This window comes from Tursiops truncatus, assembly GCF_011762595.2.
Source record: "Tursiops truncatus isolate mTurTru1 chromosome Y unlocalized genomic scaffold, mTurTru1.mat.Y SUPER_Y_unloc_1, whole genome shotgun sequence".
Classification (NCBI taxonomy): domain Eukaryota; kingdom Metazoa; phylum Chordata; class Mammalia; order Artiodactyla; family Delphinidae; genus Tursiops; species Tursiops truncatus.
This window is the reverse complement of record NW_022983136.1, coordinates 557858-584656: the sequence shown is the minus strand read 5'-3', so window position 1 is coordinate 584656 and position 26799 is coordinate 557858. Positions and strand designations below refer to the sequence as shown.

The 26799-nt window shown below is 41.5% G+C and overlaps 1 protein-coding gene across 1 annotated transcript in view; it reads right to left on the bottom strand.

Annotated features, from left to right (window-relative positions):
• Positions 1-1296: 1296 nt before the first annotated feature.
• Positions 1297-26799, bottom strand: part of LOC117310625 (protein WWC3-like) — a 160262-nt gene continuing 134759 nt past the window's right edge. The window contains 5 exon segments of the mRNA XM_073799779.1: positions 1297-2402; positions 2404-2430; positions 2577-2804; positions 4603-4695; positions 6769-6933. Coding sequence (XP_073655880.1) covers positions 2163-2402; positions 2404-2430; positions 2577-2804; positions 4603-4695; positions 6769-6933 — 753 coding nt within the window. The 3' untranslated portion in view covers positions 1297-2162.

The window sequence follows — 26799 nt, the reverse complement described above, 5'->3', positions numbered from 1 at the left end:
TCTTTCTTTCTTTCACATTTTGTGACTGATCTTGTTTATTCATCCAAAGCGTCATGAAGAAGAGTGCCTTTTAAATATAATAAGTATATATTAGGCAAAATATTTATATCACTTGGCAATTCAAAGAATAGTTGTACCCTTTTATTGAATAAAAATATTTTTCCTCGTGAGCTAGTTCTAAGATTTCTTAAGAAATGTTGGCAAGACTCCAGCATGGGCGGGGGGCCTTCTGAGCGAAAGCACATGCTCTCCTGTGAGTGACTCGCCTCGTAGCTGTACTTCCCACGGAAGCTGGCTTCCTCAAGAAAGCGCCTTCAAAGGTTATCGTGTCCATGTCGTGACTGCTCTATCCATCAGCGGATCCAGTGACTCAGTGAAAACACACCTTCCTTCTTCTATTTTCACTTTCCTGCAGGGCAGAGCAGCAGAGCAGAAGCTCCACCACTGCCCTCCTTGTCGGTCAAGATCAGATGGGGCGGACTGGAAGGGCAGGCAGGGCTGCTGAGGCCGGGTGAGGGTGGGCTGTGTGCCTGCCGGGGGCTCCGTGACCAGCCTCAGACCCGGGGTGGGCACGGAAAGGTGCACGGAAACCAGGGCCTATGGGTGCCCAGCCCGCGCGGGAGACCAAGCTCCGCAAAGCGCACCCCGCACTGACTTAGGACTGAGCCCCTAAGGTGGCATCTTAACAGAACATAAAGGGTGCGAAAGTGTACACTATACATGATAAATGCACACAGGAGAAACGGGACGAGTGACGAGTTCAGCACATAGTGTTTGAATTTCCGATGTCAGAACACAAAACTGGCCCCAAAGATCATTCTACCACATGGCAAATACTGAAGAACCAAGTTTCAGTCTTAAAATACATCTTAAAGTCAGTATTCTCCTTCAAGGAGGAAGAAAAGAACCATGAATAAATGACAATAGAGTGAATTTGCCTGAGTTTCTGTCTTCCACCCTTCAAGTCAAAGAACACAGCATGGAAACTGTCGAATCTTCACACAACAGCTACTCTTTTATAAAATAACCTGTTTGAGATGTTAATTTAACAACAAGGAAAAGCCAAGCCCTGCTCCTGTCACTATCAAAAAATACGTATTTATAGACTTTTGAAAAAAAAATTGTATATTAATAACTTTGCACAAATATTTGAAAGACAATTTTAGCTAGACAATTTTAGAACTTCGCAGAAATAAAATAGGCAGATACATACTCCAGCAAACATCATCAACCGGCAGCAGGGGTATGTTAGCCCGTGGTCTCGTGAAAAATGTTATCTTCTCCCTGGGTGGGCATGGAGAAAATTATGTTAGAAGGTGATATGCAGACACTGAAAGCTGGCAGGAAGCTCTCATATCAATGATGGCTTTCCTTGTTCAAAGAACAATCAGAATTTGAATTTCCATAATATATGTTCGTATACAAATTCTCAAAATTTTAATAGAAGTTATGATACTCCTAGGAGGGCAGGGATTTATCTCCAGTGGCTGGAAGAGTGCCTGCTACATAGTGTTAACTCTTGTTCTATCAACAAATGAATACATTTTAAAAATATATCAATAGATGAATTCTAAATCAAAACTGAAGGAAGTGGTTATAATATCTTGTGTCATTTTATGATAAGGACATAAAAATTACAGGTATAGAAAAAAACAAAGCTAAAAGTCAGGCACAAAGTAGTATGGATAGAACTGTGTTAACTGCGGCTGTATAAAAGAACAAAACCATGCAAAACTAATTTATGTCATTAGAATTCAACACAGTGTTTAAGGAAATTTGCAGAGTAATCTGGAAATGCTGATAATGTTTTGATTTCTGTCATGTTCAGTTTATGAGAACTCACTAAACTGTCTTGGTAAGAAAAGAACATTTTCCTGAATATAGAGTATGCTTCACTCTAAATTTTAAAAAGCAAAGATAACACATACTGTACATATGTAAATTGCTGTTATTTATGATCATAAACATAAAAGATGTTACAAGAGCCGGTAAGTGAATTATGTTTATTAGATGAAATCAGTCATGAAAAAAATAACAGGTTAGGTAGTAACATGTGGTATGTTAATTCTTAATAAGCTGAATGCAAAATTAAACAAAAATGATCACACCTGGCCTTAATTACAGCTCCACAGAAAATAAATCAGGAGAAAAATCGCACAATGCTAACAGCAGTGGGGATTCCAGCTTTGTTCTCGACTTCCTTGTGGGTCTCTCTCAATACTTACTTTACTCTTTATAATGACAAAGGTATGACAGTAAAAATCAAGCGCGAGAGTGAGGCCTGGGCTTCTCCCCACCTGAACGTCTGCACCCACCTGGATGGGCTCTTTGAGGTTCCGCCCGCGCAGCTGGCACACCCCTTTGGAGGCCTTCTTCAGCGTCTTCTCAGCGGCCTGTTCTTGAATGGAAGTCAAGTTTGGTCTGTCTCGTCTGGAACAGCAACGCGGGGTGAACCAGACGGGTTTGCTTCCAGTTTTAAGGAAGAGCGATGGAAGCCCCTGCCAGCTCCGGGCACCGGGAGGCGAGAAAGGCCCGGCCGCCTGCCCCCTCCCCGCGTTGGCGGGCCGGGGCCTCACCTGCCTCTCGGCCTCCCGCAGCAGGCTCCGGAAGCGCTCGTCGCGCAGCAGCCAGGCCGGGGGCTCGGCGTGGCCGCGGAGCTGGGCGTCCTCCAGGCGCTGGCGCAGCTCGCGCAGGTCGCACAGCTCCTCGGTCAGCTGCCGCTGCCGCGTCCGCGACGCCTGGAGGTCCAGCTCCAGGTCCAGGGACGTGCGCGCCGCCAGCGCCGCCAGGGAGGACCTGCAGGGCTGCGAGACCGCGGCCGTGAGCGCGCCCACCCCGCCCGCGCCCTTCCCGCAGCTTCTTCCCCGAGTGACCGACCCCACTGGAGAGAGACAGCCGCAGCGTGGCCCGACGCCAACACAACACGGATGGGGGCCACACGGGTTCAAACCTCCACTCCGGTAACGAGCCAGTGACAGCAAGCTGTCCGCTGTAATGACGACCTAGGCTTTGGCTAAAGCGCAGAGAAACAGACCCTCTCACACGGGGCAGGAGGGCGTCATCTTTCTCAAGTGCTACTTGACAATATAAGCAAGAGCCACAAAATGTTGTGTTTTCTTTGGTTCTGAAATTTCATGTGACTTGCACCTGAAAGGCACAGCTGATGATGTGCAAAAGCTTTATGACAGAAAAATTCCTAAATACCTGACAAGAGAAAAGTGATCAAATACATTATAAGGCCCGCAGAAAACGCAGCTACTGTAGAAAGATGAAAAATAGACCGACATGGCAAAATCTTAATGGCCTACTGTATAACGGGAAAAAAGCACGTTATAAACCACGTTGAGGGCTTTCTGGTTAAACACACACAAGCTGTCAAAAACGTTCCTCCCCAGGGAATTCCCTGGTAGTCCGATGGTTAGGACTCCCCGCTTCCAATGCTGGGCTGCAAATTCAATCCCTGGTCAGAGAACTACAACTGCAAGCCGCGCAGCGAGGCCGAACATCAACAACAACAACAACAAAAAACGCTCCTCCCCACACACGCCTGAAGTAAGCAAGTGTCCTGTTTTCAAGAAAGCTCTAAGATGACAATAGAATTTTGTACACGGAGCTGAGAGCAGTACTTCCCACGCCACGGCTAACAACGCTGGGGAAGGCAGTTAGTGCAACAAAATCACAACTCCACGAGCCTATCAGCGTTGTTGGGAGGACTGAATAACTGTATGCGTTTTACACACCCCTAACACTATTTTGCACATATACAGAAGTTAAATGCAAATCTAAGTGACTTAATAAACACAAACTCATTTAAAAGCTCTCCTGAATTCATAGTAGAGCTCACTGGTTCCCAACCACGGGTGACTTGGGCCCTCCGGGGACATTTTTGGTCGTCACAACTGGGGGAGGGGGTGGTACCGGCAACTAGTGGGTCAAGGCCAGGGATGCAGCTCAACGGCCCACAGTGCACAGGACAGCCCCCAACAAAGACAGACCTAGGCCAAAATGCCAACAGCATGGCTGCTGAGAAATACTTTTGTTGCTGAGTTATGTATTTTCTTATCACTCTCAGTCAGCGGCTACTCTAAATACAACCACCACAAGGAGATCTGGGAATTTCTTTTTCTTTCAAAGAATTCTTGCCCGGGAAAGTCAGGGAACCACTACCTTACAAATTAAAAGGAGCAAAACTGTGTAAACTGGCGTGACGTGGAGAAAAACTCCGGTGTATATAAAGGAAAACTGTAGAACAGTCCTATGTAGGAGAATGCGCCACGGTGAAAGACCCAAATTTTCTAAACTGTATATACTCCCTTGTCAAAAAAGAAAGAAGAATCTCTCATACAGAATGGCTGTTTATTAATTTATTATATTTTAAAATGTAAAGATCATGTATTATCTTAGATTATGACATTATCTTAGGAAATTAACAAATACTGGTAACATTGACATTACATACACTTTTAAAAATTATATCTAAGTAAACAAGGAAATAAACATATTACCTTTCAATTAATCTTACCTAAAATATTACCCCTTCAGGTTTGTGGAAATAACTCCCAGCGTACATACAGACGGCAGATTAGTCTACGTGGCACATACCTGCTTATAGCGAAGGGTTCGTCTTTCCAAAGTGTTTCGGACAAGGGGGGACTTGCGGGCCAGCATTGAACTGTCGCTGTCACTACGATAAAGCTACACCAAAAAGACGGAGGTTCAGAAACACTTCCTCAAGAGTTCAACATTCATTCTCTGTGTACTCTGAACTGGATTATTTTGTTTCTCGTGCAGGTACTCAAACAGTTATGACGTTTAGAGCTTTTACCAAGACTTTGGGTTTCGCGTACAAGAAAACCCCACACAAGAGTTTCAGGCCAAACAAAGACAAACCAAATAAGCAGACCAACCCCCGGCCCCACCCCTGCTTCAGGTCCATCAACCGAACCAGCTGAGGTTTTCCAGGCTAATCGCGCAACACAATTTCGGTCCTATCAATGCCAACTGCCACTTGGTACGGTGTGATGCTCATGAAAACCCGCACTCCCCTCAGCGCTTTTCACTTTTTATCAGTCATTCTCATTTGCTGTGTTTCTAGCTTTGGCAAGAGCTGGGAAGAGTGGCGTTCCAGATAAGAGCCTCGTTCCTGGCAGGAGGACAAGCCCACACCACTAACACCCACCCTGCCCGTCAAGGGAAAAGGCCTGTCTTTAAAAAGAAAAATAAATAATGCCGACTTCACGGGAGCCGAGATGTTACGTATTTCATTTGGCGGCAGGTTTTCATTTCAGGATCAACATGTATCTGTGTGAAAGCAAAGTCCTGGCCTTCACGGCCTTACTTTCCATGCCAGTGAACCCCAGATAGCAGGAAATGTTGCAGCACTGCACTTACGTGCCTCCCAGTCATCACAAACATATATAAAAACAGAGGCCTCTAGAAGCATCGCCGGTCAGTGCGTGTGCCTTTGTGCAGGGCGCAAAGCACAGTGCAGGGGCTGGAGGCCTGTCTCTGGGGAGGTGAAGGGCTTCCTCCTTCACCGCCCCGTCCTCCTCAGCAAGCAGGCGGGAGGCTGCTCCACAGGGGTTCAGCAGGAGTCTAGGATAAGGAAGGATGGCCTTCGATCAGGCACCTCCAGCCGCGTGATGAAGCATCAGGCCCCACAGGGCCGCAGCCTGATGGGGCGGGAGTGCCCCGCCTGACCCTGGGCTGCCCGGGGCAGCGCGACCGGGACACCTCACTGCGTGGGGAGAGGAGCTGCAGGCCTCGCAAACGTGGCCACCCGGGCCCCAGCCCCTGTTGCTCCCTCCTGTGAGTAAAGGATTCCCTGCCCAAGAAAGGTGGGCTCCCTGCTCAGCTCCTGGGCAGTGACCTGTAAGTCCCTAGAACGTTCTAAGTGTCTCTGTTTACCTGGGGACCTTGGCCCGGCCGCACAGTCTCTGCTGACAATGTGAGGGGGGCCCTGGGCCACCAGCTTGACCCTGGAGGGGCTGCAGATGAAGGTCAGCCACGCCGGCCACGAGCTGTGCCCCGTGACCACCCCTACAAAACCCCTGGGCACCAAGCCTCGGGTGAGCGTCCCTGGTCGGCTGTGCTCCGGGCACGCTGCCACTGCTCCGAGAGGTGAGAGCTGCCGCACAACTCCGCTGCGGGAGAAGGGTTGGAAGCTCCGCCACGTCTCTCCGGAGCGCTGCCCGACGCCTCTTCCCTCTGCGCGTCGGTCTGCACCCCTTCCCTGCGGCGCACCATCATCGTGGATACGACGGCTTTTCTGAGTTCCGTGAGTCCTAGCCAATTTCTGAGCCTGAGGGTGGGCCTGGAGACCCCTCAGTGTCTCCCACGGAGGCCTGAGGGTCTGCCTCTCTCATATGATCAACCTCTGGCTTTGCCCTAATGCAGCGGCCCCTTGGTAGCCCTTTCAAGGGAAGATGCTTTCTCCAACGAGCCCCGTCAGAGGAGCGGGAGGGTCAAAGCTCTGCTCGAGCCAAACGGCGCCCCAGTGTGCTGCGTCGTGAGCACTTATCCTCAACAGCGCCTCGTCTCTGCTAGTCCGTGCCGTCACTGTCACACGGCCACGGCCGGCCAACCTCCAACCTGCTGTCCTGTCTCCACGGACCACAGCAGGTGGGGTCTCCCCCTCCACCTGTCTCAGAGTTCTCAACCCTGCGTGCAGATGAGGATCTGCCGGGAGCTCCAACCCTCTGCTGCCCAGCCCCACCTGCGACCGATGAAGAATCCTTCCAGGCAGGTGGCAAAGGACTCCCGACTTACTCTGCAAATGTACTGGCTTCGCGCTCCGGGCGAAAAAGTCTGGGAACGGACAACGGGGCTGCTCCGCGTGAAGGGCGAGCCGTGGGCCCTGCGGCCGGGCCTCCCCTTCGGCAGACTCGCCACCTCTTCCGGGAAGAGATCTTCTGTGTTGGTTTCCTTATCAACCTAGATAGTAATTTATTGTTTACCACGACTCTTTCTAGAACACAAGCATTAAATTAGTGGAGTCACCAAACAACCTTGCCATTTCCACTGGAGCTCTAACTGGCATTTCACATTTAATGAGTCTAAACGTGAATTTCTGTACTCTACCAAAAGTTTTTCATTTGTTCACGCAAAAAAATCTTAGTGTCATCCTGGACTCCTGTCTTTCTCTCACACTCCATTATCTAGACCAAGAGAAACTGCGTTGGCACAATTTTCAGAATTACAAGTATTTTGCACATGCATGAACCTAGAGCATATTAGGCTTAGTGAAATAAGTCACACAGAGGAAGACAAATGCTGTACGGATTCACCTATATGTGGAATCTAAAAACACAACATAACTGAACAAACCTAACAAAACAGCAGCAGAGTCATAAATCCAGAGAACAAACGGGATTGTCAGACGGGAGACAGGTGATGGGAGGAAAGAAATAGGTGAGGGAGATTAAGAGGTACAAACTTACAATCACAAAACAAATGAATCACAGGTATGAATATACAGGGTGGGGAACGGAGCCAATACCTGCACACTATCTTTGTGTCGTGACAGATGTTAACTCGACTTACTGTGGAGATCACTCTGACATGTACAGAAGTATGTTGCATAACAGGGACTAACAAAGTGTTGTAGGTCAGTTATATTTCAAAAACCAACAAGCTCACTGAAAACAGACAAGATCTGTGGTTACCAGAGGTGGGGATTGGGGGAGGGGGAATTCAATGAAGGCAGTCAAAAGGTACAAACTTCCACTTACAAGATAAACAACTACTAAGCATGTATGTACAGCATGATAAATAGAATGAACACTGCTGTATGTTATATATGAAAGTGGTCAAGAGCGTAAATTCTAAGAGTTTTCATTACAGGAAAAATATTTTTTTCTATTTCTGTAATTTTGTGTCTATGTGAGATGATGGATGGTCACTAAACTTACTCTGGTATCATTCTAACATGTGTGTAAGTCCAACCGTTATGATGTATACTTTAAACCTACGCAGTGTTTATGTCAATTATATCTCAATAAAGTGAAGAGAGAAAAAATCAGGCGTTTTTTGACCCCTTGTCACCAACCCTTCATCCAAGTCACCATCATCTCCTACTCAGCACATTAGTGCTACACACTTCTCATTGCCCTGCCTGATTCCATGCCTACCCTCCCCTTGAGTCAATTCTTAGTGCAATTATGGAGATCCCCGTAAAACTGAAGTACAATCACGTCACCCCTGGCCTCAAAACTACTCCTCAATTTCCTACCCCTTTCAGAAAAAAAACAAGAGTCCTGAGTGGACCCTACATAATTTGGCCCCTTCACTAACTCTGCTCTCAGCTGTGACAACTGCTTCTGCTCATCGCCCCAGCCCATGCTCCTTGCTATTCTCTGACCATATTAGGCCTTCCACCTCAGTGCCTCAGTGCCTCATGCTCTTCCCCAGCTCCTGCACTTCCTTCCTTAAGGTCTCTACTCAAAATTCACCTTCTCAGAGATGCCTCAAAATGACCACCATTCCTAAAAATCTAAACCCTCATGATATTATTTGTTCGTTAGCCTCTCTGTTAAAATGCTTTCTTAAAACAGGGTGATTTGCGAAAATGGTGAACTAGGAAGCTCTAAGTCCTGGTTTCTTCATGGAAACATCAAAAAGCACTCAACTATACCTCAAAACAAAACAAAACCATACACTGCTGAATAGACCCACAGGAGCTCTGCAAACAATCGCAGTCTTTAGTGAGCAAATGAATGAAGAAAAATGATAAAATATTCAAAGTGAAAAAATATTCAAGTGGTAGGAAAGTTTACAGCATTTCATTTTTTACTAACCCTTGACCATGGTCTTTTAACTTAGAGGAGACAGCAGCCTAGTTCCCAATTCCCTCCCTTAAACTAGAAAAAGTAGGGTAGACCTTACTTGTAACATTTTTACATGTTAGGGAGCTAAAGGTTTGGACTAGTTTTGCCTCACTTGAATCTCAGGTGCAGGAGAAGCAGCATGGCCCATCTTAGTCATAGAAAAGGATCAGAAGCAGCAGGCGGGACTCCTGAAAGCTGCTGCTGGACTGACCTACTGGTATAAACATACAATAGACCACAAAAAGCCCTACAATAAGCTGGGTACACACAATCTGGAAAATTGAGCCTTCAAAAATTGAGCTATTTATATAGGGGAATTGAGAAAGCAGAAAGCAGGGTCAGGCAACACACGCTGAAGGAAAGACTCAACACACACTGACGGAAAAAACTGGGGAGGTCATAAGCTTTCACTTCAAGGTGATGTCGAGGCTCACAGTCTGCAAAATCTGGGAAAAGTGCCTGTTTTTTCAAATGTGCAATTTTCAACAACAACCAAAAAAAATCACAAGGCATAGAAAGAAACGTGGAAAGATGGCCCATTCAAAGGAACCAAATAAAGCAACAGAAATCATCTCAAAGCAAGCATAGACAACAAACCTACAATTTCAAATAATTGTATTAGGTATGTCCAAAGAGCAAAAGGAAAAAAACATGGACAAAAAATAAGGAAATCAGGAAACAATATATGAATAAAATAATAATGATGATAATGAATAAAAGATATAAATTACTTTTTAAAAAAGCAAAGCTGGAGGCGAAAAAAATAAAACAAGTGAAAGAAAAAATTCACTAAAGAGGTAAAATGACATATTTAACTAGATATAAAAACAAGAGGCAAACTGGAAGACAGGACAACTGAAAAGAAGGAATCCAGCAAACAAAGAAAAAGGACTGAAGGAAAGTGAACACGGCCCATAGGATCTATAGGACACTGTGTCAGTGGACCATTATGGGATCCTTATAAGGAGAAAAGAGAAAGTAGTAGAAAGATTTTTTTGAAGATATAGGAAGACTTTCCACATTTGACGAAATAGACATACAAATACAAGAAGCTTAACAACTACAAGTAGGATAAACTCAGGGTGACCCACAACAAGACACATTAGTATCAAACTGAACAAAGATAATGATGTAACACAGAAAGCAGCAAGAGAGAAATTCCTGGACACATTTAAGGAAACCACAGTAAGATGATAAGGAGAAGCGTGGAGGACACAGGCAATTAGAAAAGTTGTCTGAGGACATTTCTTTCCTAGGACTGGGCTTGCTTTGATTCCTGTTACCAGTATATACAGCTGCCTTTAAACGTCTTAATATAACTAAATTCTCACCCTGGTTCTTTTCTGGACCGTATTTTCTGTTATATTCATCTGCCTATAACCTCTTATTCCTGGCTGACAGCAGGACTGCAGACCCCCTGCGGCTCTAACATACTGTGGCACCAGCCCTGATATATGTGGCCTCAAAGCTGATATCCAAACTATACCATTAGTGGTGTGAGTCTGGCAAGACAAGAACCAGCCCTTACGGTAGTCCCCAGGTAAGGCAGAACACTGTAAGCAGGTTCCACTCATTACCTTTGCCTAAGAGAAGAAATGAGAATTGGCATTTTCTTCCCAAACACGCTGTGCTACATTGGAAAGGGTCTGGGATAAAGGTGAGCAAAATGGCATGAAATTTCCTTCTGTTTTGAATGCAGCTTTTCTTGATTAGACATGTACTTGTTTCTTAACTCATTTCTAAAGTTCTTATAAACTATTTTGACCTGTATATTATATATTTGATGTTTCCATGGGGGAAGAGAGCCTAGAGTTTCCTCGTCTGCCATCTTGTTGATTTCTCACTCTGAGGATTATTATCAGTGGCTCTGGTACACGACTGAAGTGAAGTTGGTGTCAATTCAAATTAGGTTGTTGCAACTTTAGGATCCTACATGTAATCCCCATGATAAACACACACACAAAAAAACCTATCACATATACATACAGGGAAATGAGAAGGGATACGAAACATGTCAAACAACCAAAAAATCAACTAAATGTAAAAGAAAGAGGAAATGGAGGAAATGATGGGCAAAAAAACCTGTAAGATACAGAGAAAACAAGTAACAACACAGCAACAGAAAGCATCCTTGTAAGAAATTACTTTAAATGTAATGAGACTAAACTCCCCAAAGACATGCACTGACAGAACAGATAACACAGAAACCAACAACATATTGTTCAGGAGACCCATTTTTGATCTAAAGACACAGATAGCTTGAAAGTAAAAGAAAAAATATTCTGTGGAAATAGTAACCAGAAGAAGAGAGAAGGGAGACTATACAAGCCAAAAACCATTACAGAATGCAAAGATTGATATATATGTCAATTTAATATTGACATATTGATGAAAAGTCTATTGATAAAAATGTCAATTCCTCAGAAAAATTTAACAATTATAAATACATTTGAACCAAACGTCAGAGCTCTATAGTATGTGAAGCAAACATTAATATGAGGTTTGCTATGGATTTTCAATACATGGACTTTAATATGTTGAGGGATTTTATTTCTACTTAAGTCCTTGAGTGTTTTGACAATGACGGTGGTCAAATCATTTTTTCTTCAGGTGTTAGTTTGCCACAGCTGCTCTTAAAAAGCAGCACAGTGTCTGCTCTTACATTTTGGGGTAGATTGCCTCTGTCCTCTTCATTTATTTGGTCTTGTAGGTTTTTACCCTGCTCCTTCATCTGTGCCGTATTTTTTTGCCTTCTCTCTTTTTTTTTAATGAGTGGGATTGTGTTCCTGTCTTACTGGTTGGTTGGCCTGAGGCTTCCAACACTGGAGTTTGTAGGCTATCGGGTAAAGCTGTCTTGGTGCTGAGATGAGGAACTCCATGAGACCTCACTCTGATGAATATTCCCTGGGATCTGAGGTTCTCTGTTGGCGGGAATGTAAATTGATACAACCACCATGGAGAACAATACGCAGGTTCCTTAAAAAACTAAAAATAGAACAACCATACGACCCAACAATCCCACCACTGGGCATATACCGTGAGAAAACCCTAATTCAAAAAGAGGCATGTACCACAATGTTCACTGCAGCTCTGTTTACAATAGCCAGGACACGGAAACAACCAAAGTGTCCATTGACAGACGAATGGATAAAGCAGGTGTGGCACATATATACAGTGGAATATTCCTCAGCCATAAAAAGAAACGAAACTGAGTTACTTGTAGTGAGGTGGATGGACCTAGAGTCTGTCATACAAAGTAAAGTAAGTCAGAAAGAGAGAAACAAATACTCGTATGCTAACACATATATATGGAATCTAAAAAAAAAAGGCTCTGAAGAACCTAGGGGCAGGACAGGAATAAAGACGCAGACGTAGAGGATGGACTTGAGGACATGGGGAGGGGGAAGGGTGAGCTGGGACAAAGTGAGAGAGAGGCATGGACTTATATATACACTACCAAATGCAAAACAGATAGCTAGTGGGAAGCAGTCGCATAGCACAGGGAGATCAGCTCCGTGCTTTGTGACCACCTAGAAGGGTGGAGTAGAAAGGGTGGGAGGGAGACGCAAGAGGGAGGGGATATGCGGATGTATGCACACATATAGCTGATTCACTTTGTTATACAGCAGAAGCTAACACAACAATGTAAAGCAATTATACTCCAATAAAGATCTATTAAAAAAACACCACAGACTAGGGAGATTAAACAACAGAAAAGTATGTTTTCACAATTATGGAACTCAAGTCCTAGGTCAGGAGGGCTGTCAGCAGGGTTGATTTCTATTTTATTTATGTCTGGTTTAATCATTATTTCCTTCCTTCTGCTAGTTCTCATTTATTTGCTCCTCTTTTCTAGTTTTTTAAGTTGTAAGGTTTTGGTTTGTTGATTTGAGATATTTCTTCCTTTGTAAGGTAAGAGTTTATAGGTATTAATTTCCGTCTTAGTAGAGAGGAGGAAAACTTGCCACAACGTGGCAATGATGTTCCAGATATGACACCAAAAGCACAGGCCACAAAAGTAAAAAGGGCACAATCAACAGACCTCAAAGACAACCCACTGAATGGGAGAAAATATACCCAAACCATGTATCCAGTAAAGAATTAATATCCAAAGTATCTGAAGAACTCCTGCAAGTCAAAAACAAACAAATCTCATTTTAAAACTGGCAAAGAACTTAAAGAAGATATACAAATAGCCATTAAGCTACATGAAAATATGATCACACTATGAATCCCTAGGGAAATAAAAAAGCAAATCCACAACGAATACTACTTTACATCCATTAGGATAATTATTGTGAAAGAAACAGAAAACAACAGGTTTTGGCAAAGACTGGGAGAAAATGGAACTTCAAGTGCACTGCTCACAGGAATGCAAAATTGTGCAGCCACTGTAGAAGAAAATATGATGGATTCTTAAAAAATTTACTGTTGAATTACCATATGATGACCCATTTTTATCTCTAGGTATATACCCAAAAGAAATGAAAGCAGGGACTGAAACAGATATTTGTATAACAATTTTCTAGCAACATTATTCATCATAGCCAAAAGATGGATGCAACTCAAGTGTACATCGACAGATGAATGTATAAACAAAATGTGTTACATATGTACAGAGGAATATTGTTCAGCCTTAAAAAGAAAGGAAATTCTGATGCAACCAACATGGATGAACGCTGAAGACATATGCTAAGTGAAATAATTCAGACACAAAATGATAAATATTGTATGACCGCATTTATAGCAGGTAGCCAAACTAGGCAATCTCAGAGAAACAGAAAGTGGAACAGTGTTTACTAAGACCTGGTTTGGGAAGAACTGGGAGTTACTATTCAATGGGTACAGAGTTTCAGTTTGAGATAACGGAAAAGTTCTGGAAATGTAATGGCAATGACTGTACAACATTACGAACGTACTTAATGCCACTAAATTATACACCTGAAAGGGTTAAATAGGTAAATTTTATGTTATATATTTGCCACAATAAAAAACTTAATAAAGCTTTAAAAGCTCAAAACAATCAGTATTATACTTTACTGATTTATTTGGTCTCTTGCATGCATGCTCTTGAAAGCAGGGCTGTTTCTTTTCTGTGCTGTTGCATGTGCAATCGGTGGTACATAACAGGTGTTCAATAAATACTTGAGGAAAGAATAGATATGGCTAGTAGGTACTGGTATCTATAAAAATTAAAGAAAACTATATATTGTCCCTGCTATCAATAAATGTATCACCCATTGAGCAGATCAGTTACACGCATTAAATACCTGAAGAATTCCAAAGAAACATGAAAACAATATGCAACAGTGCAGTATTGACTGTAATATGTAAATACGGAATTCAGGATGAATTACTAAGGGAAAATCAACAAGAAGAAAATCTGAGTAATGTGCGACATAAAAGGAAAAGAATGCAGTCTGAAATGGCATAGAGTGGGCACAAAGCAAATGTAAAAATTCAGGAGAAAATTTTAAAGTGGCACCAAAAAGACTAGGGGGTTGGGGGAAGCCATAAAAAGCCTATTAGATCTATTTAGCTAATAGCAGGTCTGCAAGTTAAGATAAAGTACCTAGGTTTGCACTGATTAGTCAGAAAAAAGATACAGCATCCTAAGCAAAGTGATGACCTAAGGGAAAGATGTTTAAGGGAATCAATCTGAGGCTGAAATGAAAAATAAACTAATGTGGGTGGAAAATAAAGGCAATTTATGCAAAAAGTTCCCATAATGATCTGTTAAAAATATACTGAAGCCTATGGATCCTCTCCCCAAGAAAAAAATCCATATACTTTGTTTGGCATATGATTATCAGGTTGAGGACCTCAGACCTAGGCTAAAGAACTGGCTGTGAAAAGAGAATGGCATGATTAAATCTAGGAGTTTACAATAAAGTAATGTAAAAAAAACTTAAAATCAGACACTTGTACTATGGATCCATTCACATAAATCAAATAGGACTAAAATTGACCAATATTTTGATTTTTAGATCTATAAACTGTTTGCTCTCTAGGGACATGGTTTCCTAGGACTGCTTCAGGATTTTTAGCGAAGACTGAAACTCACAACTTCATGTTTTCTTTTAAAAGCATAAAACTAGCATCAAAATAAATGACAGTGTTGGATTATGATACAGAGGACAGGAAAACAAAGCTGTGATTCCAAACTTATAACAAAAAATTTACTTTTAAAAATTAAGGGGGACGATTTCCCCCCAAGACACTTATTAACTACAAGGGAAAAATATTAATTTTATTGTGGAGAAACGTTGACAGACGTCATTTTAACAACATAAATAAAGCTGAATTCTTTAGCAGTATAGCAAATTCACAACATGTGTCTCCTGATAGTACACATATGACGCGACGTCACTTCTAGATGTTTCTGCCAAAAACACAAACCTGAATCTAATGAGGAAAAATCAGACAAAGCCACATGGAGGGACATCCCACAAAATAATGGGCCTGAATTTGTCAAACATGTTAAGGTCATAAAAGACAAAAATGTTCCAGAATAATGAAGATAAAGGGACTTGAGAGGTAAAAGCAAAGCATAAACCTTTATTGGAACCTTGACAAAATTTTTTTTCTTTTTCTTTAAACCATATTTGTGTTTCAATTGGTTAAATTTAAATATGTCTATAGATTTGAAAATAGTACTAATTAGTTAATTTTCTGATTTTGTTTACTATGGTAATGAGGCAGAATCATTGTTTTTAGGAAAATACACTGAAGAATTTGACTGGAAAAGGGTATGATATCTATAATGTATTCTCAAATCAGAAAAGAAATTATATTATGTTAAGTAAATGGAACACTTGATTGTTAACTGGATCCCAAATAAACAACAAAAGAAACAAACCAAAATGCAACTAAATAATAAACAAATAGGACTTCAAAGGAAATACCTAACTTTTTAAAAATACTTATGAAGCTGTGGACTAAGGATGCCAGCTGCCATATCAGTGAACAACAGCCATCAGCCACTACAGCTGCCCCCAATGCTGAGCCCTGAGGGAACTCAAGATAAAAACAGGAAGCCCACCATCAAGCCCTCAGCCACTACAGCCGCCCCCGATGGTGCACCCAGAGGGGACTCAGGATGGGAAAGAACATGATTCTGACCCTAGATAGCTAAGGTGCATATCAAAGGAATGCTTTCAGTGAGCCCAGACTCTTGTATCTTCCCCTATGTAGAAAAGTGCTGCATTCATTCACTTGAGATGTCCGGTTTTCTATAATTAACTTGCAGCAGTGGTGGAGGCAAGTCCTTGTACTGTGCAACCATCCCTATGCGGAAACCCACTCATTTTAACGAAAGCTTGCTCTGCTGGGAGCACGGATAAGTTCTGAGCATTGTGGTGGTTTTACACTACCAGAGGGAAAACCCAAGACACGTAAAAGGAGCTAAAACGACTTTAGGGCAAAATCCCGGAGGAGTTAGACTCACAAGCAGCTCACTGGCCCACCCCACAATTTCACTAGAAAATTTTATCCCCAACAAATTCAACTTTAAAATGGGAAACAGATACTCTCAAACAGAGAAACATGGAGTGTCAGAAAGCCAGCCTCCTCGCTAACACTCTAGCCAGATTCACATGCAATACGTATGGAGCTCATGCTTGCAAGGACCAACCGAATTAGGGCAATTACACTAAGAGATCTCAACCTTAAATGGCCAAATTGGGTCTGTTTTGACATTTGAAAGCTGGGGGATTTTTTTTTTGCATATGCAGGTAGAAAAAGATCAAACAGAAATGGAATGCTTATTTCAATTGGTATTTAGAAGCGTCTAAAAGGGGAAATGATAAAGTAACTTCTTCGCAAAAAATCAACAAAAGGTTGCTCAAAATGCTACTAGAATTTTTAAAAGCCACTAGCGTTAACCTTGTCTCTCACTCCGTTCCTTCTTTATATCCTCCTTTATCCGAACTGCCTAACCCAGACGCGCTCTCTCTCTCTTCCACCAACCCCATTCTCCTGCTGCTTCCCCTTCCCCGGGAAAGGAAGACATAAAATCAGAAGTACTCATAGCTCCCTTGAAGGAGAAACCTATTACAGGAAGAGGTGAACTGTACTCTGCGCTTACGTACACATCCTGGACCCGAGCAGAACTTAGTTTAGCTAAGGACTTTCTCGAATGTACTCAAGATCCACTGGGATTTGCTAAGGATTTTGAGCTAATCGTCCAAACCTATGAGCTCAGGTTTTCCGATTTATATAAAGTAATACAGCTATTAGTTTCTAAAAGTCAAACAAAGGAATAAGTAGAGAAAGCAGGATGGAGAGACCCCTTAACAAATTTTGATTTATACAACCCACAGGCTCAAGGTGAATGCAAGGAGTTAGCTCATAAATTACTCAGAATTATCACAGAGCTTTTTCCAAAAACTGCCGACTGGTCAAAGATTCAGCAACGTAAACAAACACGAGATGAATCAATCCTGGATCACTATGAGAGGTTCAAGGAAACTTTTAAACAATATTATGGCATGACACCCAAATCATTGTTTAACCACCAAGATGATTCTTTGCTTAACTCCATCTTTTTAGAAGGTCTGGATGAGGAATCGGCTGCTCTAAACGACACGATTTAGGCATGTTAATCATTTAGACATGATTTGTCTGTATCACATACAAATGCCCTTGTCATGCTGGCTGACCAACTTTTCAAAAGTACTAAAAAGAAAAAGATGCCTCTATAAAAATTATGAACATTCAGTTGCAACAATTAAATAATCAATGTCAGTCTAAAGTTAACCCAACCCTATTCAATCCATGACTGGTAAATTCTGAAATTTGCTTTTACTGAAAAACACTGGGTCATTACTGGGGAAACTGCAAGACAAGAGAAGAGAGACCTAGAAGGGAAACCAGATATAGACTGTAATTTCAAGTTAATCAAGAGTAAAGCTGATCTGAGGGAACATGGGGAGTCTTTCCCCTTCTCCTCTCTAACACCCTGGAAGAAATAGAAATGATTATATGAGGAGAAAACAATTAAAGCAGTAATAGATACAGGAGCTACCTTTTACATTTTGAACCCTATCAAAATTAAAGGCTCTCTCTCTCTAACACCTCAGGACAGATGGTAGGGGTTTCTAATGCAAATATTAGGACGCTTAAATCATTACCTTTAGAATTATAATTAGGAGAACTTAAACAAAGGAGCTCCTTTTTCCTAGTAGAATATACCCCTATTAACCTGAAAGGTATAGATTTATTAGAAACTTATGATGCTCATATTTCTTTTACTGTTAAGGGAGAAATGGTTTTAGCCCTAAAAGATTACAAAGATTTCTTCATCATATAATTTTGTGACTGAGAGTGATGCTGAACAAGAAACTGCCAGGCTTAGTACCTGAAGAATTGGGGTCACTTGATCCTACTGACATAGGGAAAATACATCTGCAGCAGCCATTAAAATTAACGCAGACCAAAATAAACCCCTGTCCAATATCAGTCAATACCTGTCGAGGCGGGAAGCCACAGAAGAAACAGAACTTTTGATATCAGCTTACATTAAGAAAGGGCTTACTGTGCCTTACACTAGCCCTGGTGACACTGCCATTCTGCCAGTTAAAAATCGAATAGCAAGAAAATTGAAATTGTCTCAAGCATCTTTTCCAACCACAACGCTATGAGGCTAGATATCAATTACAGGAAAAGATCTTTAAAAATACAAACACATGGAGGCTAAACAATACACTACTTAATAACGAAGTCACCACTGAAGAAATCAAAGAGGAAATAAAAAATACCTAGAAACAAACGACAATGGAGGCACGATGACCCAAAACCTATGGGATGCAGCAAGGGCAGGTCTAAGAAGGAAGTTTGCAGCAATACAATCCTACCTTAAGAAACAGGAAACGTCTCGAATAACAACCTAACCATGCACCTAAAGCAATTAGAGAAAGAAGAACAAAAAAACCCCCAAAGTTAGCAGAAGGAAAGAAGTAATAAAGATCTGATCAGAAATAAATGAAAAAGAAATGAAGGAAACGATAGCAAAGATCAATAAAACTAAAAGCTGGTTCTTTGAGAAGATAAACAAAATTGATAAGCCATTAGCCAGACTCATCAAGAAAAAAAGGGAGAAGACTCAAATCAATAGAATTAGAAATGAAAAAGGGGAAGTAACAACTGACACTGCAGAAATAGAAAAGATCATGAGAGATTACAACAAGCAACTCTATGCCAATAAAATGGACAACCAGGAAGAAATGGACAAATTCTTAGAAAGGCACAACCTGCCAAGACTGAATCAGGAAGAAATAGAAAATATGAACAGACCAATCACATGCACTGAAATTGAAACTGTGATTAAAAATCTTCCAACAAGCAAAAGCCCAGGACCGGATGGCTTCACAGGCGACTTCTATCAAACATTTAGAGAAGAGCTATCACCTATCCTTCTCAGACTCTTCCAAAATATAGCAGAGGGAGGAACACTCCCCAACTCATTCTACGAGGCCACCATCACCCTGATACCAAAACCAGACAAGGATGTCACAAAGAAAGAAAACTACAGGCCAATATCACCGATGAACATAGATGCAAAAATCCTCAACAAAATAATAGCAAACAGAATGCAACAGCACATTAAAAGGATCATAGACCATGATCAAGTGGGGTTTATTCCAGGAATGCAAGGATTCTTCAATATATGCAAATCAATCAACGTGATACACCATATTAACAAACTGAAGGAGAAAAACCATATGGTCATCTCAATAGATGCAGAGAAAACTTTCAACAAAATTCAACACCCATTTATGATAAAAACCCTGCAGAAAGTAGGCATAGAGAGAACTTTCCTCAACATAATAAAGGCCATATATGACAAACCCACAGCCAACATCATCCTCAATGGCGAAAAACTCAAAGAATTTCCACTAAGATCAGGAGCAAGACAAGGTTGCCCAATCTCACCACTCTTATTTAACATAGTTTTGGAAGTTTTAACCACAGCAATCAGAGAAGAAAAGGAAATAAAAGGAATCCAAATCAGAAAATAAGAAGTAAGGTTGTCACTGTTTTCAGATGCCATGATACTATACTTAGAGAATCCTAAAGATGCTACCAGAAAACTACTAGAGTTAATCAATGAATTTGGTAAAGTAGCAGGATACAAAATTTAATGCATAGAAATATCTGACATTCCTATACACTAGTGATGAAAAATCTGAAGGTGAAATCAAGAAAACACTCCCATATACCACTGCAACAAAAAGAATAAAATATCTAGGAATAAACCTACCTAAGGAGAAAGAAGACCTGTATGCAGAAAATTATAAGACACTGATGAAAGAAATTAAAGATGATACAAATAAATGGAGAGATATACCATGTTCTTGGATTGGAAGAATCAATATTGTGAAAATGACTCTATTACCCAAAACAATCTACAGATTGAATGCAATCCTTATCAAACTACCACTGGCATTTTTTACAGAACTAGAACAGAACATTTCACAATTTGTATGGCAAGACAAGAGACCGCGAATAGCCAAAGCAGTCTTGAGAACAAAAAACGGAGCTGGAGGAATCAGGCTCCCTGACTTCAGACTATACTACAAAGCTACAGTAATCAAGACAGTATGGTACTGGCAAAAAAGAAAAACAGAAAGATAGATCAATGGAACAGGATAGAAAGTCCAGAGATAAACCCACGCAAATATGGTCACCTTATCTTTGATAAAGGAGGCAGGAATGTTCAGTGGAGAAAGGACAGCCTCTTCAATAAGTGGTGCTGGGAAAACTGCACAGGTACATGTAAAAGTATGATATTAGATCACTCCCTAACACCATACACAAAAATAAGCTCAAAATGGATTAAAGACGTAAATGTAAGGCCAGAAACTATCAACATCTTAGAGGAAAACATAGGCAGAACACTCTATGACATAAATCACAGCAAGATCCTTTTTGACCCACCTCCTAGAGAAATGGAAATAAAAACAAAAATAAACAAATGGGACCTAATGAAACTTCAAAGGTTTTACACAGCAAAGGAAACTATACACAAGACCAAAAGACAACCCTCAGAATGGGAGAAAATATTTGCAAATGAAGCAACTGACAAAGGATTAATCTCCAAAATTTATAAGCAGCTCATGCTGCTCAACAACAAAAAAACAAACAACCCAGTCCAAAAATGGGCAGAAGACCTAAATAGACATTTCTCCAAAGAAGATATACAGACTGCCAACAAACACATGAAAGAATGCTCAACATCATTAATCATTAGAGAAATGCAAATCAAAGCTACGATGAGATATCATCTCACACCAGTCAGAATGGCCATCATCAAAAAATCTAGAAACAATAAACGCTGGAGAGGGTGCAGAGAAAAGGAACACTCTTGCACTGCTGGTGGGAATGTGAATTGGTACAGCCACTATGGAGAACAGTATGGAGGTTCCTTAAAAAAGTACAAATAGAACGACCATATGACCCAGCAATCCCACTACTGGGCATATACCCTGAGAAAACCATAATTCAAAAAGAGTCATGTACCATAATGTTCATTGCAGCACTATTTACAATAGCCTGGAGATGGAAACAACCTAAGTGTCCATCCTCGGATGAATGGATAATGAAGATGTGGCACATATATACAATGGAATATTACTCAGCCATAAAAAGAAACGAAATTGAGCTATTTGTAATGAGGTGGATGGACCTAGAGTCTGTCACAGAGAGTGAGTAAGTCAGGAAGGGAAAGACAAATACCGTATGCTAACACATATATATATATGGAATTTAAGGAAAAAAAAACGTCATGAAGAACCTAGGGGTAAGACAGGAATAAAGACACAGACCTACTGGAGAATGGACTTGAGGATATGGGGAGAGGGAAGGGTGAGTTGTGACAAAGCGAGAGAGAAGCATGGACATATATATACCACCAAATGTAAGGTAGATAGCTAGTGGGAAGCAGCCGCACAGCACAGGGAGATCAGCTCGGTGCTTTGTGACCGCCTGGAGGGGTGGGATAGGGAGGGTGGGAGGGAGGGAGACGCGCAAGGGAAGAGATATGGGGACATATGTATATGTATAACTGATTCACTTTGTTATAGAGCAGAAACTAACACAACATTGTAAAGCAATTATACTCCAATAAAGATGTAAACAAAAAAATCTAATGGCAAGAATTGGAGATTTGTACAAGGTTTGAGATCTATCAGTGCTACTATCTTCCTTGCTATTGTGCAGTGCCAAATACCCATACCTTACTGTCCTATATCCCTAAAATAGTGACTTCTTTACTGTGAAAGATTTCTGCAGTTCATTCTTTAGTATCCCTGTACATCCTGATGCCCAATATCTTTTTGCCTTTGCTTGGAATGAACTATAATATACATGGACCATGATGCCACAGGGCTACACTGAAAGCCCCACTTACTTTTCCCAGATATTAAAAGTGTACTTACAGGGGAGACCTTCAAGATGGCAGAGGAGTAAGACATGGAGGTCATCTTCCTCTCCACAAATACATCAGAAATACATGTACCCGTGGAACAACTCCTACAGAACACCTACTGAACGCTGGCAGAAGACCTCAGACTTCCCAAACAGCAAGAAACACCCCACATACCTGGGTAGGGCAAAAGAAAAAAGAAAAAACAGAGACAAAAGAATAGGGATGGGACCTGAACCTTGGGAGGTAGCTGTGAAGGAGGAAAAGATTCCACACACTAGGAAGCCTCTTCACTGGCGGAGATGGGGTGGGCAGTGGGGTGAAGCTTCGGAGCCATGGAGAGGGCAGTAATAGGGGTGCAGAGGGCAAAGCGGAGAGATTCCCGCACAGAGGCTCGGTGCAGACCAGCACTCACCAGCCGGAGACGCTTGCCTGCTCAGCCACCGGGGCGGGCGGGGGCTGGGAACTGAGGCTCGGGCTTCGGAGGGCAGGTCCCAGGGAGAGGACTGGGGTTGGCTGCGTGAACACAGCCTGAAGGGGGCTAGTGCGCCACAGCTAGCCGGGAGGGAGTCCAGAGAAAAGTCTGGAGCTGCCGAAGAGGCAAGAGACCATTGTTTCGGGGTGCGCGAGGAGAGGGGATTCAGAGCATGGCCTAAACGAGATCCAGAGACGGGTGTGAGCCGCGGCTGTCAGTGAGGACACAAGAGACGGGATTGAGACGCTAAAGCTGCCTGCTGCCACCACCAAGAAGCCTGTGTGCAAGCACAGGTCACTATCCACACCACCCCTCCCAGGAGCCTGTGCAGCCCGCCACTGCCAGGGTCCCATGATCCAAGGACAACTTCCCCGGGAGAACACAAGGCGCACCGCAGCCTGGTGCAACGTCATGCTGGTTTCTGTGGCCACAGGCTCACCCCACATCCGTACCCCTCCCTCCCCCCGGCCTGAGTGAGCCAGAGCCCCCGAATCAGCGGCTCCTTTAACCCCGTCCTGTCTGAGAGAAGAACAGACGCCCACCGGCGACCTACACGCAGAGGCAGGGCCAAATCCAAAGCTGAGCCCTGGGAGCTGTGAGCACAAAGAAGAGAAAGGGAAATCTCTCCCAGCAGCCTCAGGAGCAGAGGATTAAATTTCCACAATCAACTTGATGTACCCTGCATCTGTGGAATACATGAATAGACAACGATTCATCCCAAATTGAGGAGGTGGACTTTGGGAGGAACTGTAGACTTGAGGTTTGCTTAATTTCTTTTTGGTTTTATTTTTATCTTAGTTTAGTACTTAGAGTTGATTATCATTGGTAGATTTATTTATTTGGTTGCTCTCTTCCTTTTTTTTAATATATAGATATATATTTTTTTCCTTTTTCTCTTTTTGTGAGTGCGTACGTGTATGCTTCTTGGTGCGATTTTCTCTGTACAGCTTTGCTTTTACCATTTGTCCTAGGGTTCTGTCTGTCCATTCTTTAGTATAGGTTTTAGCACTTACTATCATTGGTGGATGTGTTTTTTGGTTTGGTTATGCTTTTCTTTCTTTCTTTCTTTTTTATTTTTCTCTTCTTAATTACTTTTTAATTTTTTCAATTTTTAATAATTTTTTTATTTTAATAACTTTCTTCCTCCCTCCTTCCCTCCCTCCCTCTCTCTCTCTCTTTCTTTCTTTTTTTTTCTCCTGATCTGTGTGGCTGACAGGGCCTTGGTGCTCTGGTCACGTGTCAGGCCTGTGCCTCTGAGGTGAGAGAGCCGAGATCAGTACACTGGTCCACCAGAGACCTCCCGGCTCCATGCAATATCAAACAGCGAAAGCTCACCCAGAGATCTCCATCTCAACACTAAGACCCAGCTCCACTCAGTGACCAGCAAGCTTCAGTGCTGGACACCCCATACCAAACAACTAGCAAGACAGGAACACAATCACACCCATTAGCAGAAAGGCTGCCTAAAATCATACTAAGTTCACACACAACCCAAAACACACCACCAGACGTGGACCTGCCCACCAGAAAAATAAGATCCAGCCTTATCCGCCAGAACACAGGCACCAGTCCCCTGCACCAGGAAACCTACACAGCCCACTGAACCAACCTTACCCAGTGCGGGCAGACACGAAAAACAACAGGAACTATGAACCTGCAGCCTGAGAAAAGGAGACCCCAAACAGAGTGAGTTAAGCAAAATGAGAAGACAGAGAAACACACAGCAGATGAAGGAGCAAGATAAAAACCCAGCAGACAAAACAAATTAAGAGGAAATAGGCAGTCTACCTGAATAAGAATTCACAGTAATGATAGTAAACATGATCCAAATTCTTGGAAACAGAATGGAGAAAATACAAGAAACATTTAACAAGGACCTAGAAGAACTAAAGAGCAAACAAACAATGATGAACAACACAATAAATGAAATTAAAAATTCTCTAGAAAGAAAAAAAAATTCTCTAGAAGGAATCAATAGCACAATAACTGAGGCAGAAGAACAGATTAGTGACCTGGATGATAAAATAGTGTAACTAACTACCACAGAGCAGAATAAAGAAAAAAGAATGAAAAGAATTGAGGACAGTCTTAGAGACCTCTGGGCAAAAATTAAACGCACTAACATTCGAATTATAGGGGTCTCAGAAAAAGAAGGAAAAAAAAAGGGTCTGAGAAACTATTTGAAGAGATTATAGCTGAAAACTTCCTTAACGTGGGAAAGGAAATAGTCAACCAAGTCCAGGAAGCGCAGAGAGTCCCATACAGGATAAATCCAAGGAGAAACATGCCATGACACATATTAATCAAACTATCAAAAAAGAAATACAAAGAAAAAATATTAAAAGCAGCAAGGGTAAAACAACAAAAAACATACAAGGGAATCCCCATAAAGTTAACAGATCATCTTTCAGCATAAACTCTGCAAGCCAGAAGGGAGAAGCAAGTCATATTTAAAGTGATGAAATGGAAAAACCTACAAGCAAGATTATTCTACCCAGCAAGGATCTCGTTCAAATTCGATGGAGAAATTAAAACTTTTACAAATAAGCAAAAGCTAAGAGAATTCAGCACCACCAAACCAGCTTTGCAACGAATGATAAAGGAACTTCTCTAGGTAGGAAACACAAGAAAAGAAAAAGACCTACAATAACAAACCCAAAACATTAAGAAAATGGTAATAGGAACAAACATACTTATCTATAACTACCTTAAATGTAAATGGATTAAATGCTGCAACCAAAAGACACAGACTGCCTGAATGGATACGAAAACAAGACCTGTATATATGCTGTCTACAAGGGACCCACTTCAGACCTAGGGACACATACAGACTGAAAGTGAGGGGATGGAAAAAAGATATTACATGTAAATGGAAATCAAAGGAAATCTGGAGTAGCAATTCTCACAGCAGACAAAATAGACTTTAAAATAAAGACTATTACAAGACACAAAGAAGGACACTACATAATGAGCAAGGGATCAATCTAAGAAGAAGATATAACAATTGTAAATATTTATGCACCCAACATAGGAGCATCTCAATACATAAGGAAAATACTAACAGCCATAAAAGGGGAAATTGACAGTAACACAATCATAGTAGGATACTTTAACACCCCACTTTCTCCAATGGACAGATCACCCAAAATGATAATAAATAAGGAAACACAAGCTTTAAATGATACATTAAACAAGAGGGACTTATTTGATATTTATAGGACATTCCTTCCAAAAACAACAGGATACACTTTCTTCTCTAGTGCTCATGGAAAATTCTCCTGGATAGATCATATCTTGGGTCACATATCAAGCCTTGGCAAATTTAAGAAAATTGAAATCGTATCAAGAATATTTTCTGACCACAATGCTATGAGACTAGATATCAATTACAGGAAAAAATTTGTAGAAAATAGAAACACATGGAGGCTAAACAATACACTACTTAATAGACAAGAGATCACTGGAGAAATCAAAGAGGGTATCAAAAAAATACCTAGAAACAAATAAGAATGAAAGCACGACGATCCAAAACCTATGGGATGCAGCGAAAGCAGTTCTAAGAAGGAAGTTTATAACAATTCAATCGTACGTCAAGAAATAAGAAACACCCCAAATAAACAATCTAACCTTACACCTAAAGCAATTAGAGAAAGAAGAACAAAAAAAAAAAAAACCCCAAAGTTAGTAGGAGGAAGGAAATCATAAAGATCAGATCAGAGATAAATGAAAAAGAAATGAATGAAATGATAGCAAAGATCAATAAAATTAAAAGCTGATTCTTTGAGAAGATATACAAAATTGATAAACCATTAACAAGACTCATCAAGAATAAAAGGGAGAAGACTCAAATCAATAGAATTAGAAATGAAAAAGGAGAAGTAACACTGCAGAAATACAAAGGATCATGAGAAATTACTATAAGCAACTATATGCCAATAAAATGGACAAACTGGAAGAAATGGACAAATTCTTAGAAAAGCACAACCTTCTGAGACTGAACCAGGAAGAAATGGAAAATATAAACAGACCACTCACAAGCACTGAAATTGAGCGTGTGATTAAAAATCTTCCAACAA